General features: G+C 35.4%; 1 protein-coding gene across 1 annotated transcript; it reads right to left on the bottom strand.

Annotated features, from left to right (window-relative positions):
* Nucleotides 1–18,754: 18,754 nt before the first annotated feature.
* On the bottom strand, nucleotides 18,755–19,744 carry LOC120072086. Its single transcript, XM_039024503.1, has one exon. It carries the CDS (start codon nucleotides 19,742–19,744, stop codon nucleotides 18,755–18,757), a length of 990 nt encoding a protein of 329 aa, XP_038880431.1.
* Nucleotides 19,745–19,999: the final 255 nt, after the last annotated feature.

The following is a 19,999-nucleotide window of genomic DNA, read 5'->3' as shown; positions in this document are numbered from 1 at the left end:
TTCTCAATTTATATTCAAGCTATTGATTCTTTTGGATTTTTTTAGTGTATCTCGACCAAAGTGAGGATTGAGATTTACATAATTTGCCCAAATCTTGCTTAACCTTCTTAATCTTTCCAAAATTTAAAACACATGACCAAATATTACCACAAAAATTGAAAAGATAATTGATAAATCCATTTAGATAATTGGTCGATCAATTTGAAAATTAACCCAAACATAGGTTAGGTGTAAGATATGCAAGATTACCTCAGATTTTATATGAGATTTGGGAAACGAGAGAATTTGAAGAGGTAAGAATTGGTATAAGATTTGGAAAAGTTGCATGATATTTGAAGAAAAAAAAAGTATGTGGATCTTGGTTAATCTTGGGCGAAATTATATCGAGAAAGTCCAAAATTATCGATTATTTTGGCTGTCTCAGTACAATTTTGCCCAAGATGAACATTGACATATATCCAAATAATTTTTTCAAATATTTTTGTAAATTTTGGTTTTTGCCAAAATTTAAAAATGACATTGCAAGATCTATTTGAAAAATCTATTTTCATGATTGGGTGAAAGATTTGAAATTGTTTTTTTAGTATAACATGTGGGGTGGGGAAAAGATTTGAAAATTTTAATATAAGATTTGGTAAAGATAAAATTTGAAGAAATTTTGAAAAGAGACAGGATTTGGTATAAAATTTGGAAAGATTAAATAATATTTAAAAATATTAGAAGAATTTTGGTGTTCATTTTAGATCCGTTTCAAAACAATCGATAAGATATTGATTAGATGATAGTTTAGGTATTAAATTTTGGGTTTAGAGATATTTTGAGTTAGATTTTAAATTAGATGGTTGAAAATAGTTATAAATTACTAACAATTATCTGAATTGATTTTCTATGATAGTTTAGGTCATCAAAGGATACAATTATTAATTTGGATTTATTTATTTGTTTATTGAGAAAAATTTGGGGCTTCAAATCTTGAAGTTTAGGGGGTTTAAATTAATATTTTCTCTAATAAAAATTTAGGGGAAAAAATAATGATAGTAAAAAGGGTCTAAGCAACAAAAAGTTCAATGCAGCAAGTTGTATTTACATGCATGGGAGCAAAATAAATAAATAAAATAATTCAATTTTTCTATTAAAAAATTTGTTGTACGACAATTTTATTCAACAGTCATCTAGGTTGCATAAAGATTGCAACATAGGCAATGCCCAAATTTTTTTTCTTTGAATAATGATTAGGCGTATTACATGTTTTTATTTTCTAGAAAATATTGCGTCATAAAAATAAAGATTATAACATTAGGTTTGTTGAATAATATATGGACTTCAATCATGATTTAACTTCCCAGAATTGCAATGGAAACAAAAAGAAAAAAATGGTTATTTAGATTTGCAAATATAGCAAGATTGATATATATTTTTTTTAATTATACTAATTTACTATCATTCGTATATCAACAATGTTATACTTGAAATTATATTTAATTGAGTATTGGTATAATACTAAATACATTAATGAGATATTTCAAATACATTTTTAATGAATACTGATGTATTATTGAAATACTCATAATTATATACTTTAAATGAGTTTTGAATAAGTGTTGATAAACTACTAATACACTAATTTTTGAAATTGTATTTTGAATAAGTGTTGAGATATTACTTTGATATACTAATGAAGATATACTTGAAATGCATTCTAAATGAGTAGTGATATACTATTGGAATATAAATCTTGAAGGAGTAATTGATGTACTACAATGTTATTATTAAAATAGCATTTAAAAGATTGACGAGGACAAACATTCACCCACAATGGAAGATTATAGTTTATAAACAATTTAGAAACGAAGTTGAGATCGACTTTCGGAGAGTTGGAGGTGAGTTAGACATATTTAGTTCCTTTTAAACACATTTTCTTTATTACTCCAACGTCAAAAATACATTTTAGTCACGTATGAGCTCTATCGATTCACTAACTAAGCATGTATCATAAGTTTTGTAGATCCTCCTATTTTTTTGTTCAACAATTGGAGGTAATGTGTTACCATCAACTTCTACAATACTATAATGATAACAATTACCAACAAAATGAACTGAATCATTGTAAGTTGATGACATTATATTAGGGAAATAATATTTTGAAACAAATGAATAAGAATTAAAATTTAAGTTCACAGATAACAAGTGCATGAGTGCACATCGAATGACAATTTTGGTATATTAGGGGCTATTTGGGTTACAAAGCTGATATAGGATGTCTGAAGTTCATATGTTTGGGGAGTTCATATGTATGTGGAGTTCATATATCTGTGTTTGGGGTGCAGAATTATTTTTTCTGAGTTCGTATGTCTGTGTTTAGGGGTGCAGAGTTAATATAGGATGTCACAAGTATCTGGTGTAGTTTTTATAACTCTAAAAGAATATGTTCAAATGATATATTTGTTTGTTTTGAAACTTTTTTATACCATAATTCTACTTATGGTTTGTTTGAATAAAATCTTGATTGAATTTTTATTAGGTAGACATATTTTTTATAATCATGAATTATGGTCTAGGTTTTAGTTTTGGATCTTTCCTTCCAAAATTCCTTTTAAACAAAAGTAATTATTTTACAAGTTTGATTTCTAATACGATGCCTCTACTGATGGTCATTATACTTGTTGCACAAAGAGTAGATACTAGCTTATACAGGGGTCATATTTTTCACCTGTTTACAAGGTGCACAGAATATATATATATATATACACACACTATGGATTAACAGATGGCCAAGTTACCTACACAAAAAAATATATATAATTCAAGACATCCATAGTATAGCTTAAATCAGTCGGTCTTGCCCAACAAACGTATGCAATATCTACATCTCGACTCAAGGGGAACGACTAGAAAACAGTATGTTTTCTGAATATCAGTCACCACAATATCCATAAGGGTCAATCGATCATCTTCCTCCAAATCTTCAACCTAGTAGATCTGCTCGACGACATCTTTTGGCATCCTAACCTCCAGCTCATATTTCTCTTTTTGCCATTATACAAGCTTTTCCATTTGAGTTTCTTGGATGTCCATTGTTGATTGGACTATGTTGAGAAACTTAAATCGGAATGTACTCTTCTTTCTCTTGCTTCCTCTCGAGGTATTGTTGGTTAGTCTGACACGCCTATCAGTAGGCGTATCTGAGAAATGCTCGTCCATGTTGTCAACAATTGGTATGTTCTCAAATTGTTTGTCCTCTAGTTGCTCATTATCCTCTGATTTCAATCTAGAAGCATTCATATTTTCCACCATTTAAGATGCCTGGTCGATAGAAGTCTGATAGTTCTCACAGTAGCTCTATTCTTCCCAAAAATAAAGGAAAGTTCGTCAAAGTAAGGGAATGGTTTGTGCCTTATACCCTTCACGTTAAGATGTGACTACAAATGAATATATATTATGTTAGAAAAAGTATATTAACTGTGATAATACATCGTAATGTATTAGCTTACTCGAACCCATAAATCAAATACATCATTCCCATCGAAGCCACTGCATGTGTTGCTCAACATCTCATTAATCGTTGTATACTGTCATTTTAAGAACCTCACCTTGCACTCTATAGTCGATGCTCCGATGCCACAGTTAGGAACTTTCTCCTGCATCATATGTTCAAGTAGTTGCAAATAGCCAGGCTTGAAAGTTCCATTATTTGCTCACCACCCATTCTCGACTAAATGCATTAATGATTCAACCAACTTTGCATCTTCAACCTTGGACCAAGTGTATTTTTTTTGTGAAGGGATTGGAATTCCCCATAATAGAAGTAATTAGATGCATCGGTTTCTAGATTTTGTTTTATAGAACATACAAAATTTAGAGTGACAGAGATAATTAATAAACATTATTAAATCAAACATGCTACTATAATGAAAATGGAGAAAAGAGATAAGATATCCCATACTCGTTGAAGACCAATTCTTCACATTCCTCAAATTCGCATCGTCTTCTCCCAATCTCACGAACACTTCAAACGGATACCAGTACGGGGTCTTCTCTGTTGTTCTCAAGGATGAGAATCGTGTAGAGATGTGAGCTTACACTTAATTTTGGTAAGAGGGAAGGGAAAAAGAGTATTGAGAGAGATTTTATTCTCTATAAACTCATCTACATAACCTAGAGAGCAAGAGGAGAAAGAGAGAGAACGAGAGAGAACTCTTCTCCATTTTTTTCTTCAGTTTGTTACATGAGAGCGTTTGAGGAAATAATGGGTGAGACGGTTAGAATTCCCTTCTCCTTAATTTTAATTAAATTAGATTCAAAATTCAAAATTTTGAATTATATATATATATATAAACTATATGTTATATCACATATAACATAAACCATAGTTTATTATTCTCTCAAATAACCTAAGGTATTAATATGAATCACATTCATATTAATTTTAACATATAGTTTTTATATGAATCACATTCATATAAATTAATATTTGAATTACATTCAAATAACAACCCCCCTCAACAAACTATATGAATTTAATATGAATCATATTTATATTAATTATAACATATAATTTCTATGTGAATCATCTTCAGATAATTAATATTTGAATTATATTCAAATATTTATTGTGATAGAGTTAGCATGCAAGAAGCGGAAGAAATTAAGGATCTAAACATTCTAACTACATCAATTTTAGTTAATTAGCATGCATGTTTATAGTATTAGTATTATTCTGATAGAGTTAGAATGCATGTTTATCGTATTAGTTTCTACGTTTATAGCATGCATGTTTATATACCTTGGACTTAACTTCCTTTTCTTGTCAAATCTAAGGATTCCTCTCCACGGAGATAACTTAAGAAATACTTTATCACCGATCTTGAACTCTAATTCTCTTGTTCGTTTGTCAACATAACTCTTTTGTCTGTCTCAGGTTGTCTTAAGATTCTCTTTGATAAGATTAACACTATCTATCGTCTGCTGAACAAGTTCTGGGCCTACTAGTTTCCTTTCTCCGACCTCATTCCAACACACAGGTATCCTACAAGGTCTTCCATATAAAGCCTCAGAGCCACAATATTGGAATGATAATTATTGTTATACGCAAATTCGAACAACGATAAATGTGTATCCCAACTTCCCTTTGAAGGAACTCTTTGAGGAGAGAACCTTGAGCGGAAGCAAGATCGTCTCAAATCCATTTTTCATTTAATGTATGTTTTACAGTAAATCAAGAACAAGATATGCATTTACATAAATTATAGCATGCATTAAAAAAAGGAAAACTTAGGGTTTCAAAAACCCTTATCTTTGAAGACTATTCTTCAAGAACTCCCTCGAACAAAGTCACGAACGAATCTCCTTCTCCAAAAGGGACACCACCAGATAGAGCTTCCTGTATTCTCCTTAGGAATTGAGAATGACAGGAGATGTGGGCTCTGCCTTAGGGTTTTGGAAGAGAGAAGGAGATGGAGAGGAGAAAAGGGAGGAGAAGAACTTTTATTCTCTTTTCATTTTTTTAGAGAGAACTATTCTCTTAGTGTTTCATGGAGAAAGATGAATGAGCATCATCCCTCTCTCTGACCCCTCTCATCACGTATTTTGCTAAGAGAAATTAGGGGGAGGGAGTTGTAAGTCCCTCCCTTTAAATAATTAATATTAATTAAATTAAATTAAATTAATAATAATTATACATATAATAACTGGAGGAATTCTAAATATAGAGGACCTTTGAGCGGAAGCGGATTGTCCCAAACTCCATTGTGGAAGAATTCAAACATTTAGAATCATGCTAAACAGATTATGCATTAATCAATAACTTACAACATGCTTTGAATCAAATACAAAGGATAAGAGAGATATTACCTTTGAAGAACTCTTTCTTCACGTATATCCCTCGAACAAACTCGAATGCAACGGCAAGAACTCGAACTCCCTTGAACACCAGCAACGAGTAAACTCAATCCTCGAACAATCAGACACAACCACAAGAGTACCTTGGTATTCTCAGTGTGAGAATCTAGGAGTTGTGGGCTCTGACTTATTTTGGATAGAGGGAAGGATTAAAATAGACATCGAGTAAGCGATGACACAGTAAAGTAACAGATGCAAATCTATCGCATAAACTCGATACTCGGTCGTTTAGAAAGGAGTAATATCGTATAGTAAAACTCGATCCTTATCATTTAGTCACTCGATAGTTAATAGAGTTAATCGTGCGTTGTAGTCTTCTAAGATTTTGAAATCCCATTTCATTTTATCTCACAGATGCCATAAAACTGTCTAACCACCCACAATGTCTGTTATTTGAGAAAAAGAAATTTAATTATCATATAATTAATAAATTATAAATAAATACAATAACTAACTTATCATATTATATTTATAACCTATAGTTTTAATAGTATATTATATACAATATATAAACTATAGTTTTTTTTTCTCTTTTATGGCATTTAATATAAATTATATTTATATTAATTCCTCCAATCAAATAATGATGTATCAAATACATCATATCAATTATATCATATATAATTTAATTAATTTAATTATATCATATATAATCTAATTTCCTCTTGTTAATTTGAAGATTTCAAACTAACCCAAAAACTGATTCTCAACTTGAATCCATTGAGCTACCAAGGGGACCTTATGGACCTGTAGCTTGAAGCTCCAACGGTACGTGAATAACTGACTAAACTCTTTAATCACATTATCCACCATCCATTAACTGTCGGACACTCCATTAAAGACCGATAGCTGCACTCTTCGCTCTACATATTTATTTCTGTGTCCATTGGATATAACCAATCAATAGTACGATGACCCTTCACAAATGGTTCATAAGTACAGCTGGGCCAAATTACCGTTTTGCCCTTGTAGTTACATCTAACTTCTTAAGTACCACTAATCCCTCTAATGAACAATAGATTATAGTCCTACTATGACTAAACCCTTATCGAGCCAAGAGAAGGTGTGATACCACATTGTTCAAGTCCTGGAATCAGCCTTTAAGGGAGCAATTTATCTACTTACTCCTGCTTTGGGGAAGGAGTGAATTCCATCTTGTGTAGCTGAGTTCCCAGCTCTCCAATCAGATGAATCCCTAAAATGGTAGGCTTATTGAGTCAGCAATCTGGCCACTCTCACCCATGCAAATCAAAAGACCGCCCTCATAGGTAGGAGTTCACAACTTACTCAGGATTAAGGTCATGTTACCTATGGTCATCCTAGTGAAATGAAAATCTCAATTATGAACAGCGTTATATAACGAGACTAAACATTTCGTGGTCCAATTTTATACAAACTTCTTTGTATAGAATATCCCCGCTCGCATGTCTAATACATGAATGATCAGGATCAGATCATTTGTAGTACTTTACAACATTTGTAACACCTAAAAAGCGGGTCACACTCGTAGTGTCACCAGGATAAGATATCCCTCCTTAATCCATATACTACAAATCATTTAGGTTAATACTTAAAATACGATCCACTTGTATGTCTCCACATACATGTTTATGTTATATCTTAGTTTATTGGTTTGTGGTTAACGCAACTAAAATATCAAATATTTCATAGATTGAAGTGAATAAAATATCATATATCATAAATCACAAAATGTTTGTCCATACAAGTGTTTACAAACTACAGGACCCTATGAGATTTAGGGCATCAACCCCAACAATAACAATCTTATTATATATATATAAACTATATGTTATATCCCATATAACACATAATCTATAGTTACATATTGTATCAAATACAATATAACCTATAGATGTATTTTCTCTCAACCATACATGATATTTAATATAAATCACATTTATAGTAAACTCACTTGTATGAATCTCATTCATATAATTGATATTTAGATCATATCCAAATATTTAATTCCTCTCAACTTATTTATGATATTTAATATAAATCGTATTTATATTAAATTTAATTACATGAATCTCATTCATATTATTAGTATTTGAATCATATTCAAATTTCTCTCATATTACCTTATATTATAATGTATCAAATACATTATATTAATTATATCGCATATATAATTAATTTAATTAATTATATCATATATAATTAATTCTCCCAATTAATTTGAACACTTCATATTAATCCAAAAATAATTCTTAATTAAATCCCTGTTGAGTTACAGAGGGGACTTTATGGACCTGTAGATTGAAGCTTCTAAAGGAACTCTTAAATTAGAGAATCAATTAGCGGAAGCAGATCGTTCCAAACCCCATTGTGAAAGCGCGAACATTTACATTCTAACAGAACAGTTATGCATCAAGTTTAAATTACAACATGCTTCAAAAGAATAAACATAAAAGGGATCGAGTAAATATACCTTTGAAGAATTTTTCTTCTTGTATTTCCTCGATCCAATAGCCAAGCGTCCAACAGCACGAACGCAACACGAGCAAACCAGTGAACAACATGAACTGTAATATCCTCGATCACTATCGAGTTAAACTCGATACTCGACCCTTGAACAACAATTTGACAGTACCACGAGGCTATCTCGGTATTCTCAGTGTGAGAATCCAGGAGGCGTGGGCTCTGTTTGAGTTTGTTAGAGGGAAGGAGGAACTGAACGATTGTGTAGACGATCGAGTAAGTGGGAGAAGACAGAAGTCTATCATTTAGACTTGAGTACTCGACCGTTTAGCAGTGAGTAACTATCGTCTAGAAAAACTCGATGCTTGATCGTTTACTCTCTCAAAGCTATCGTGTAGCTTTTTCTTCTCTCGTATTCGATTATTAAAAAAATGAAAACAATTTTCATTTTATCCATCAGTTATCAAAAACTTATTATAACTTCTCACTAATTCGTTATTAGGAGAAAAAACTGAAAATCAATTATCTTATAATTGATTTAATTATAAATAAATATAATAACTAATTTATCATATTATATTTATAACCTATAATTTTAATATCACATCATATGTAATATATAAACCATAGTTCTTTTTCTCCTTTTTGGCATTTAATATAAATCATATTATATTAGTTCCTCAAATTAATGTATCTAATACATCAAATCAATTATATCATATATAATTGAATCAATTTAATTATATCATATATAATCAAATTCCCTCTTGTTAATTTGAACACTTCAAACTAACCTAAAAACTGATTCTCGACATGAATCCATTGAGCTACCAAGGGAACCTTATGGACTTGTAGCTTGAAGCTCCAATGGTACATGAATAACTGACTAAACTCTTTACTCACGATATCCACCATCCGTTAACTGTCGGACACTCCACTAAAGATCGACAGTTGCACTCTTCGCACTAAAGATATATTTCTGTGTCCATTGGATATAACCAATCAATAGTACGATGACCCTTTACAAATCGCTCGTAAGTACAGTTGGGCCAATTTACTATTTTTCCTTTATAGTTACATCTAACTCCTTAAGTACCACTGACTCCTCTAATGAACAATACGTCATAGTCCCACTATGAGTAAATCCTTCTCGAGCCAAGAGAAGGTGTGGTGCCACATTTTTCAAGCCCTGGAAATAGCCCGTAAGCAAGCAATTTATCTACTTACCCCTACTTCGGGGAATGAGTGAATTTCGTCTTGTGTAGCTGAGTTCCCAGCTCTTTAATCAGACGAATCCCCAAAGTGGTAGGTTTGAGTGGGTGATCTGACCACTGGCACCCATGTTAATCAAAGGATCGCCCTCAAAGGCAGGAGTTCACAACTCACTTAGGATTAAGGTCATGTTACCTATGGTCATCCTAGTGAAATGAAAGTCTTTGTCATGAACGACGTTATATAACAAGATTAAACATTTCGTGGCCCGATCTTATACAAACTCCTTTGTACAGAGCATCCCCGCTCGCATGTCTAATACACGAATGGTCAGGATCAGACCATTTGTAGCACTTTACAACACTTGTAACACCTACAAAACGGACCACACTCGTAGTGTCACTAGGATAAGGTTTCCCTCATTTATCCATATACTACAGATCATTTAGGTTATCACTTAAAGTAAGATCCACTTATATGTCTCCACATACATACTTAAGTTATAACGACAACCAAGGATCTTAGTTTATTGGTTTATGGTTAATGCAACTAAAATATCTCTTATTATAAATCACTAAGTGTTTGTTCGTAGCCGTGAGAGCCTTCGTCAATGGATCAGCAACGTTGTGCTCCGAAGCTATCTTTATGACAATCACGCCCCCTCAATGCACAATCTCTTTGATCAGATGGTATTTCTGCTCTATATGTGTTTCGCGCTTATGACTCTGAGGCTCTCTAGAATTCGCCACAGTACCACTATTATCACAATAAAGGGTGATGGGCCTAGACATGTATTGAACAACTTTCAGATCAGTCAGGAACTTTCTAAGCCAAACGGCCTCCTTAGCAGCTTCACAAGCCGCTACATACTCAGCCTCCATGGTGGAGTCAGCGATGCCCTGCTTTGTGCTTTGCCACACTACAACCCCTCCGTTAAGAGTGAACACCGATCCTGAAGTGGATTTTCGAGAATCGTTATCAATCTGAAAATCAGAGTCTGTGTATCCTATAAGGATCAAATCCTTAGAACCATACAAAAGCATGTAGTCCCTCGTTTTCCGAAGATACTTGAGAATGTTCTTGACGGCTGTCCAGTGACCCAATAGAAGATGTTAAGTCTGGTACATGACATCGCGTACATCAAACTGCCAATGACAGATGCATAGAGGACCCGTCTCATTTCCTCAACCTCTTAAGGTGTCTTAGGACATTGTTTCTTAGACAATGTAACTCCATGTCGAAAAGGTAAAAGACCCCTTTTGAAGTTCTACATCAAGTATTTGATCAACATCTTGTCAATGTACGATAACTGAGACAGTGCTAACATTTTTTTCTTTCGATCTCGAAAGATCTGAATCCCAAGAAAAAATTGAGCCTCTCCCAAATCTTTCATTTGGAATTGGGTCACTAGCCAGTTCTTAACTGAAGTCAGTAAACCTACGTCATTCCTAATAAGTATGATATCGTCTACATATAACACTAGGAAAACTACTGAACTGTTGATAATTTTCTTGTAGACACAAGGTTCATCAACGTTTTGGTCTAAGTCATAAGATATGATCGCAGTATCAAACCTTATGTTCCAAGATTGAGATGCCTATTTTAGTCCATAAATGGATTGATTTAGTTTGCAAACCTTTTGCTCTTGACCTTGGGCTATGAGTCCCTCGGGTTGCACCATATAATTGGTCTCCTCGAGATTACCATTCAAAAAGGCAGTTTTGAATCCATTTGCCATATCTCATAGTCATAATATGAGGTAATGGATATGAGGATGTAGAGAGACTTAAGCATGACAACAGGAGAGAAAGTCTCCTCATAGTCAACTCCCTCGACTTGGGTATAACCCTTTGCTACAAGTCTAGCTTTGAATGTTTGCACCTTTCCATCAGCACCTCGTTTCCTCTTGTAGATCTATTTGCAACCTATAGGGTTAACCCCATCAGATTGATCTACAAGATCCCATATTGAGTTGAAGTATATAGACTCTATCTCGAGATCCATGGCTTTGACCCATTCATCTCGGTCAACATCCTCCATTGCCTTCTTGTAAGACAACGGATCCTCAACCTTGCCATCGGCTACCATTGCCAGGATTTAAGTTAAACTCATATAGCAAACAGATGGGTTCGCAACCCTCCCACTACGTCGAGGTTCCCTCAACCCTTGAGGTGGATTTGACCTACTAGATGAACTCACATCAACAACTCTTGTTGATGTAGCAGGCTCTTCCATAACTCTTGTTGAAGTTTCAGTAGTCTATTTGGAAAGTTCACTTAACACGATTTTACTTCTTGCACTGTGCTCCTTTATATGATCCTTCTCAAGGAAGGTAGCGTTTGTCGATACAAACACCTTATTTTCCTTAGGATCATAAAAGTAACCCCCTCATGTCCCTTTGGGGTAGCTTACAAATAGGCACAGCCTCGAACGTGGTTCAAGTTTATTAGGATTAGCCTTTAGCACATGTGCAGGGCAATCGCAGATGCAAAAGTGACACAAACTATCTTTACGCCCGTTCCACAACTCCAAAAGTGTTATGGAAACACTCTTAGAGGAAACACAGTTGAGGATATAAGCCGCAGTCTCTACTGCAAAACCCCAAAACGAGTCTAGTAAGGAAGCGTAACTCATCATTGACTGAACCATGTCCAACAGGGTTCAGTTTCTCCTTTCTGATACACCATTTTGTAGAGGTGTACCAGGTGCTGAAAGTTGGGAAACGATTCCATGTTTTATTAAATAGTTCTAGAACTCAGAATCCAAAAACTCTCCACCTCGATCAGATCGAAGTGTTTTAATCCGTTTATCAAATCCTTATCTCCATACACGAGCATATAGTCCCTCGTTCTTCGAAGATACTTGAGGATCATTTTGACCATGATCTAGTGATCAAATCCTGGATTGGATTGATATCGAATGAAAATCCTTACTGTATAGCAAATGTCAGGTCTAGTACATAACATTGCATACATAAGGCTGCCAACAGCCGATGCATAGGGAATTTGTCTCATTTCCTCAACCTTCTGAGGAGTCTTAGGATACTGTTCATTAGACAATACAATTCCATGCCTGAAAGGTAATAAACCCTTAATTGAATTGTGCATCGATTATCGGACAAGCATCTTGTCAATATACGATGCTTGAGACAAAGCCAACCTTTTGCTCGTACGATCCCTTATAATTTGGATCACTAGAACAAATTGCGCCTCTCCTAAATCTTTCATTTTGAATCGGGCGGCTAGTCATTTCTTTACTTCAGTTAGAAAACCTACGTCATTCCCAATGAGTAGGATATCATCCATATACAGCACGAGGAAAGCTACTGAGCTCTTAATGATTTTCTTGTAAAAACAAGACTCATCAACATTCTGATCAAAGCCATAAGATTTGATCACAATATCAAATCTCATATTCCAAGATCAAGATGCTTGTTTTAGTCCATAAATGGACCGATTAAGCTTGCAAACCTTTTGCTCTTGATCTTGTTCAATGAATCCTTCTGGTTGATTCATGTAGATGGTCTCTTCAAGATTACCATTTAAAAAGGCATTCTTGACGTCTATTTGCCATATTTCATAGTCATAATATGTGGCTATGGACAAGAGAAACTTGATAGACTTTAACATGACAATAGGTGAGAAAGTTTCTTCATAGTCCACTCCCTCAACCTGGGTAAAACCTTTTGCCATAAGTCTAGTTTTAAAGGTCTGTGCCTTTTCATCTACACCTTTTTTTCTCTTGTAGATATATTTACAACCTATAGGTGTTACTCGTCAGGTTGATCAACAAGCTCCCAGACAGAATTGAAGTACATGGACTCCATTTCTTGATTCATGGCTTTAATCCATTCATCCTTGTCAACATTTTCCATTGCATGTTTATAAGACAATGAATCCTCAACTCCATCATCAGTTATGATGTTTTGGGCTTCTTTCAAACCCATGTAGCGTATAGGTGGGTTCATAACCCTCTCACTACGTCGAGGCAATCTCAACTCTTGAGATGGATGACTAGATGAACTGACATCAACAACTCTTGTTGATGTATCGACCCCTTCAACAACTCTTGTTGAAGTCTTAGTAGATTCATTAGAAATTTCACTTAAAACAATTTTTCTTCGTGGCTTATGATCCCTCATGTGGTCTTCTTCCAAGAAGTTAGAATTTGTTGATACAAACACTTTATTCTCACTTGGATCATAGAAGTATCCACCTCTCGTTTCCTTGGGGTGCCTACAAATAGGCATACTTTTGAATGAGGTTCCAACATTTTGGAGTTTGTCAATAGCACATGGGCTGAACATCCCTAAATTCTAAAGTGACGTAAACTACCTTTATGACCTCTCCATAACTCAAAAGGTGTTTCAGAAATACTCTTTGAGGGAACATTGTTCAAAATATAAACTACAGTCTCTACTGCATATCCCTAAAACAAGTCAGGAAGATGAGCATAACTCATCATAGACCGAACCATGTCCAACAAGGTTCTGTTTCTCCTTTCTGATACACCATTTTGTTGAGGTGTACCTAGGGCTGAGAGTTGGGCCATGATTCCATGTTCTATCATATAGTTTTGGAATCTTAACTCTATATACTCTCTACCACGATCAGATCGTAGTGTTTTTATCTTTTTACCTAACAAGTTCTAAACTTCAGTCTTGTACTCCTTGAACTTTTCAAGGGCTTCAGACTTATGTTGCATTAGGTATAGATACCCAAATCTAGAATAATCATCTATTAAAGAGATGAAATATTCATACCTTCCTCGTGCTCTTACATTCATCAGAACACAGAGGTCTGAATATATAAGCTCCAAGGTTTCTTTGGCTCTATAACCTTTTCCAAAGGTTGTTTGGTCATTTTGGCTTTGTAATGACCGGGTCTTTACATATTATGGTCTGATCGCTACGACATGCATACTTAGACTTTTCTATCATGAGATGAGTTTTGGTAAAAATCTCAAAAGAACATATTTAAGATTTTATTAATTAGGTAGAAAACTATATAAAAAGTTTATTTTACAAAACACCAGGATCCATAAAACATTAGCGTAGTGATATAAAAATGCATATGCCTATGATAGTGAGCTTGATGGTTGGCCATTTGAGCGACGTCCAATTCTGCCACCTACGCTGTGTCCTTACCTACAAAGTCTGTAAAATAGGATGAGTATATAATATACCCAGTAAGTAGTTCTCACATAGGGTAGTGACCAAATGCACAATCACATGCAACATGACCTGAAAACATATGATTGGGACCGAAAACATATAATAACATGTGATGGTCAGTTATGCTTCTAACGTAAATTTCTCCACTCTGGTAGAAAGATAAGGACTTAAGCGAAAACTAACTCATCTAATGATTAGTGGGTCATGCAGTCAGTAAGGCCAGAGTCGCATCCAACATCAACCATTAGCATAAACATAAGATTGGACTAGAGGGGTGCAACCATACATATCCTGTTAGTCCCTAGTATAAACTTGACATAGAATTAGGTCTAGAGGGGTGCAACCACATACATGCCCTGCTATCCCTAGAAGCATAACCTTTATCTAATTAAAATTTAATCTTATTTCATCATTGTGAACAAACATAATGCATAGGGTCCCTTGTCGATAAACGTATTTTAAACATGTAATGCAACATAACAATAACATAATTATGCAGCATATTAAAGGTACACTACCATGAAACACTTAAAGAGAGGGTGAGATAAACTACTTACCTTGACTGCGATCCTAGTTATTCCTTATTATTCCTTATGGTTTAATCAGTAGAGCTTTCCCTCTTAAACCAGAAGGAAATTTGGGCAACACTTCCCTCGTGTTTCCTCCTTCTAACTAACAGAATTACTTCACCCTTTTCACACGATTTCTACTACTGAGTTTTGTTTGAGAATGAGTTTAACTTCCAGCCCAAAGCCTCCTATTTATAGCTTTTTCCAGCTCTTCTCTATGTGACAATTCATCCTACAAATGGCTTCTTTAAAATTACTTAGGTTTGAGAATTTCTCTTAATAAGACACATAATTTTGGCTAACATTTGCCTTTACGTCATCGACCTTTGTTTGTATCCAATTTTAGGGTTTTCCATGTATAATCTATAAGATCGTGGCCAAATTCAACGCATAATCTACGCTTCTGTCCAAATCTCGCTCGCTCTGTTCTCAGAATCTCGCTCTCTCCAGCTTTCTCGCTGGTTTGGCTCTCGTGGCTCTCGCTCTCTCTAGCTTTCTCGCTGGTTTGGCTCTCGTGGCTCTCGCTCTCTCCAGATTTCTCGCTAGTTTACTCTCCTGGCTCTCGCTCTCTACAGATTTCTCGCTAGTTTACTCTCCTGGCTCTCGCTTTCTCCAGCTTTCTCGCTTGTTTACTCTCGTGGCTCTCGCTCTCTCCAACTTTCTCGCTGGTTTACTCTTGTGGCTCTCGCTCTCTTCAGCTTTCTCGTAGGTTTACTCTCGTGGCTCTCGCTCTCTCCAGCTTTCTCGCTGATTTACTCTCGCTCTCTCCAATTTTCTCTCCAATTTTCCCTCCAATCTCGCTCTCTCTCCAGGCACATTCTCGCTGAGAATCTCGCTCTCTCTAGCTTCTAATTAATCCTCCCTGATTCTGCCCCTTATTCATTATTTTTGGATAATTAATAAATTTCTTATTTTTTCCAATTCTAAATTTCCACCCGATTTTCCTATTAAATTTATTTATTTTCCTACTTTCTAAATTAGGGTTAGGGTATTACATTTACTACGCCCTAAATAAAATTTCGTCTGGCTTAACATTTGACATTTAATTTCCTATAGTGTATGCGTACAAATTTGGGTTGTTACATTCTTCCCCCCTTAAGAACTTTCGTCCTCGAAAGTTTCTTGGTTCTTAAATAGATAAGGGTATTTGACTTTCATCTCTTCTTCTCATTCCCATGTAGCTTCTTTTACTTGCTGATTTCTCCAGAGAACCTTAACTAAACTTATTTCCCGATTACGAAGTGACTTCTTCTCTCTTACTAGGATGCAAACTGGAGTCTCTTCATATTCCAAGTTTTCACTTATTTGTAAAGGTTCATAATTTACTACATGTGATGGGTCAAACACGTATTTTCGAAGCATCAATACATGAAAGACATTATGTATTGTAGAAAGGGTGGGTGGTAATGCCAATCAATAAGCTACTTGGCCAATATGTTCTAATATTTCAAAGGGCCCAATAAAGTGGGGGGGCTAAGTTTTCCTTTTCGTCTGAAACGCTTAATGCCTTTCATTGGTGCTACCTTTAGAAATACGTGATCTCCTACTTTGAATTCCAACTCTTTTCGACGGTTATCAGCATAATTCTTTTGTCTGCTTTGAGCTGTTCACATTCTTTCCCGAATTAGCTTAATTAACTCTGATGTTTGCTGCACCAATTCAGGCCCTAGTAGTGTTCGCTCCCTGACTTCATCCCAGTGTACAGGGGATTTGCATTTCTTTTCGTATAAGACTTCGAAGGGAGCCATACCAATTGTCACCTGATAACTATAATATAAGCAAATTTTATAAGATGTATCTGCGAATCCTATGCTCTAGTAAAATCCAAAGCACATGCCCTCAACATGTCTTCTAGGATTTGATTAACTCGTTCTATACACAGTTAAACCCCCTGATCCATCAGGTATAGTGAGAATAGAGGTTGTGGTCAACCTTTCTTTTAGTTCCTGGAAGCTTTGCTCACATACTTGGCTCCAGACAAAAGGATTATTCTTCTTGGTGAGGTTAGTTAAGGGTAATGCTATACTTGAGAAATTCTTCACAAATCGTCTATAATATCCTGCTAATCCAAGGAAGCTTCGCACTTCGCTGACTGTTGTTGGGCGAGGCCACTTGCTAACTGTTTCAATCTTAGCAGGATCCACTGAGATTCCTTCTTGCTTTACAATATGCCCTAGGTAGGCAACTTGGCGCGTCCAAAATTCACACTTGGAGAATTTGGCATACAACTTTTCATTTCTTAATATGGAAAGGACGTCCCAAAGATGATTTTCATGTTCTGCCTCAGACTTGGAATAGACCAAAATATCATCTATAAATACGATCACAAAGTTATCAAGATAGTCCTTAAAAATTCTATTCATCAAGTCCATGAAGGCTGCTGAGGCACTCGTTAATCCAAAGGGCATCACAACGAATTCATAATGCCCATATCTTGTTCGAAAAGCAGTCTTGAGTATATCAGACTCCTTGATTCGTAGTTCATGATATCCAGATCGTAAGTCTATTTTAAAGAATAATGAGGCTCCTTGTAATTGGTCAAATAGGTCATCAATGCATGGGAGTGGGTACTTATTCTTTATTGTCAACTTATTCAACTCCCGATAATCTATACATAAACGCATTGATCCATCCTTTTTCTTAACAAATAAGACAGGTGTTCCCCATGGAGACACGCTAGGGCGTATAAATCCCTTATCTAACAATTCTTGTAATTGTATTTTGAGTTCTTTTAATTCCGCAGGTGCATTCTATATGGTGTTTTAGATATTGGTTCAGCTCCGGGAATTAGATCTATACAAAATTCTATTTCTCGACTAGGTGGTAAACCTAGTAGCTCTTCTAGGAATACATCTTCAAATTCTCTTATTATAGGAATGGCCTTAATTTCATCCTTTTGGTTTCGTAAATCCACTACACTTGCTAAATATTCCCAAGCCCCATGGTTGAGCAAATGTTTAATTTTTAAGGCTAAAATTATTCTTGGGGCTGATTGTGTTTTAGAACTCTTAAACTTAAACTTGGTTCCGGTTGGAAAGATGAATATGACCTCTTTATTATGGCAATCTATGCTTGCATAGTTTGCTGCTAACCAGTCCATACCTAGTATTATATCGAAATCACTTATGTCTAGGATAATAAGGGTCACCCCTAGTTTATGTCCTGATACTGACAATTCACCGTTTTCTACTACTGAGTGGGCCAACATAGATACTCGGGCAGAAGTAGCTACGGATAGAATGTAGTCTAAGGGCTTTGATGTTAATTGAGCATGTTGTGCAAATGTTGTAGAGATGAATGAATGACTAGAGCCCGAATCAAATAAAGTAAAGGCATAATACCCGAGGATGGGTAATGTACCTGTAACAACTGCATCTTGATCCTCTACCTCTTGACGTGTAACAGCAAACACCCGTCCTTTCTGTTATTGGGTAACCTTATTACTAGTAGGCTGGGTGGTCTAGGTAGTTGATACTTGGTTGATGAGCTTTGGGCAAGCCTTTGCATAGTGACCCGTCTGGCCGCAGTTGAAACACACCCCTAAGTTCCGTAGACATTTCCCCTGATGGTGTTTTCCACAATTTCTGCACTTAGGATATGTGAATGTTTGACTCTTCTGTTGTGACTGTACGCCTTGAGTGCTTTGGGAAATTTTTGCTTGCCGTTGTGAACGTTGGAAGCCTTGTTGGGTGAATTTCCATTTTTGATTTGGCATGAATCCTCGTTCAGAAGTTGAGGTTTTAACAGCAAGATCTACTTCCATGAGTAAGGCTGACTTGAGGGCAAGAGCATACTCTTTGTGTCGGAAAGCAGTAACAATGCCTCGAATGCCTTCTCTTAATCCCCAAATAAAGCTTTCCACCTTCTTCTCTTCTGTGTCCACTAGTCGAGGGACAAAGTGAGACGAGCGATCAAATTTCCGTTCATACTCTGCCATCGACTTGTTCTCTTGACGAAGATTACGAAATTCCACTTTCTTTTGATATCTCACTGTCAACGGGAAATACTTGTTGTAAAAGGCCTGATTGAATTGTTGCCATGAGACTGAACCTTTGATTGTTCTTTGTGTGGATTCCCACCAGAACTTTGCATCGCCTCTTAACATGAAGGTGGCACAATTTACTTTCTGTTCTTCTGAGATGTTCATATGGCGGAAAATAGTTTCTATTTCTGTTATCCAATTCTCTGCTGTAATTGGATCCACAAATGATCCATCAAATATTGAAGGATTGAACTTTCTGAATTCTCGAATGATCTTTGAGTCATTTGTATCATTGGTTGTTGGTGTGGTGGACAAGGTTCTGTTTCCATTACTCATATTTTGTATCACCATTTGTAGCGCATCTGGTGTAAGTAACACGTAAGGCGTCTGTCCATGTCCTTGATTTTGATCGCTTGTGGATTCACTTCGAGGTCTGCCTCGTCGTCTTGGAGCCCTTTGTGGTGGCATCTGGTACACACATTTTATTTTCATAATAAGGAAGCAATCTAATTTTAATTAAAAAAATTTTAACCCATACCTTTTGTTTACTAAATTATTTACTAAATTACTCGTTTGAAAATTCCACTTACCAGCGTATTTGGCATAACTGTGGGCATCACTTAACAAGTCGAACCATCAAACACCACGACTTTTTTAATTAGTAGAGCCTAATTGGCTCAAATGCTCTGATACCAAACTGTAACGACCGGATCCTTACATATT

Source organism: Benincasa hispida, chromosome 2 (genome assembly GCF_009727055.1).
Source record: "Benincasa hispida cultivar B227 chromosome 2, ASM972705v1, whole genome shotgun sequence".
NCBI classification, from domain to species: Eukaryota; Viridiplantae; Streptophyta; class Magnoliopsida; order Cucurbitales; family Cucurbitaceae; genus Benincasa; species Benincasa hispida.
Note: the sequence above shows the minus strand (reverse complement) of the source record. Positions and strands in the feature narration are given on the sequence as shown.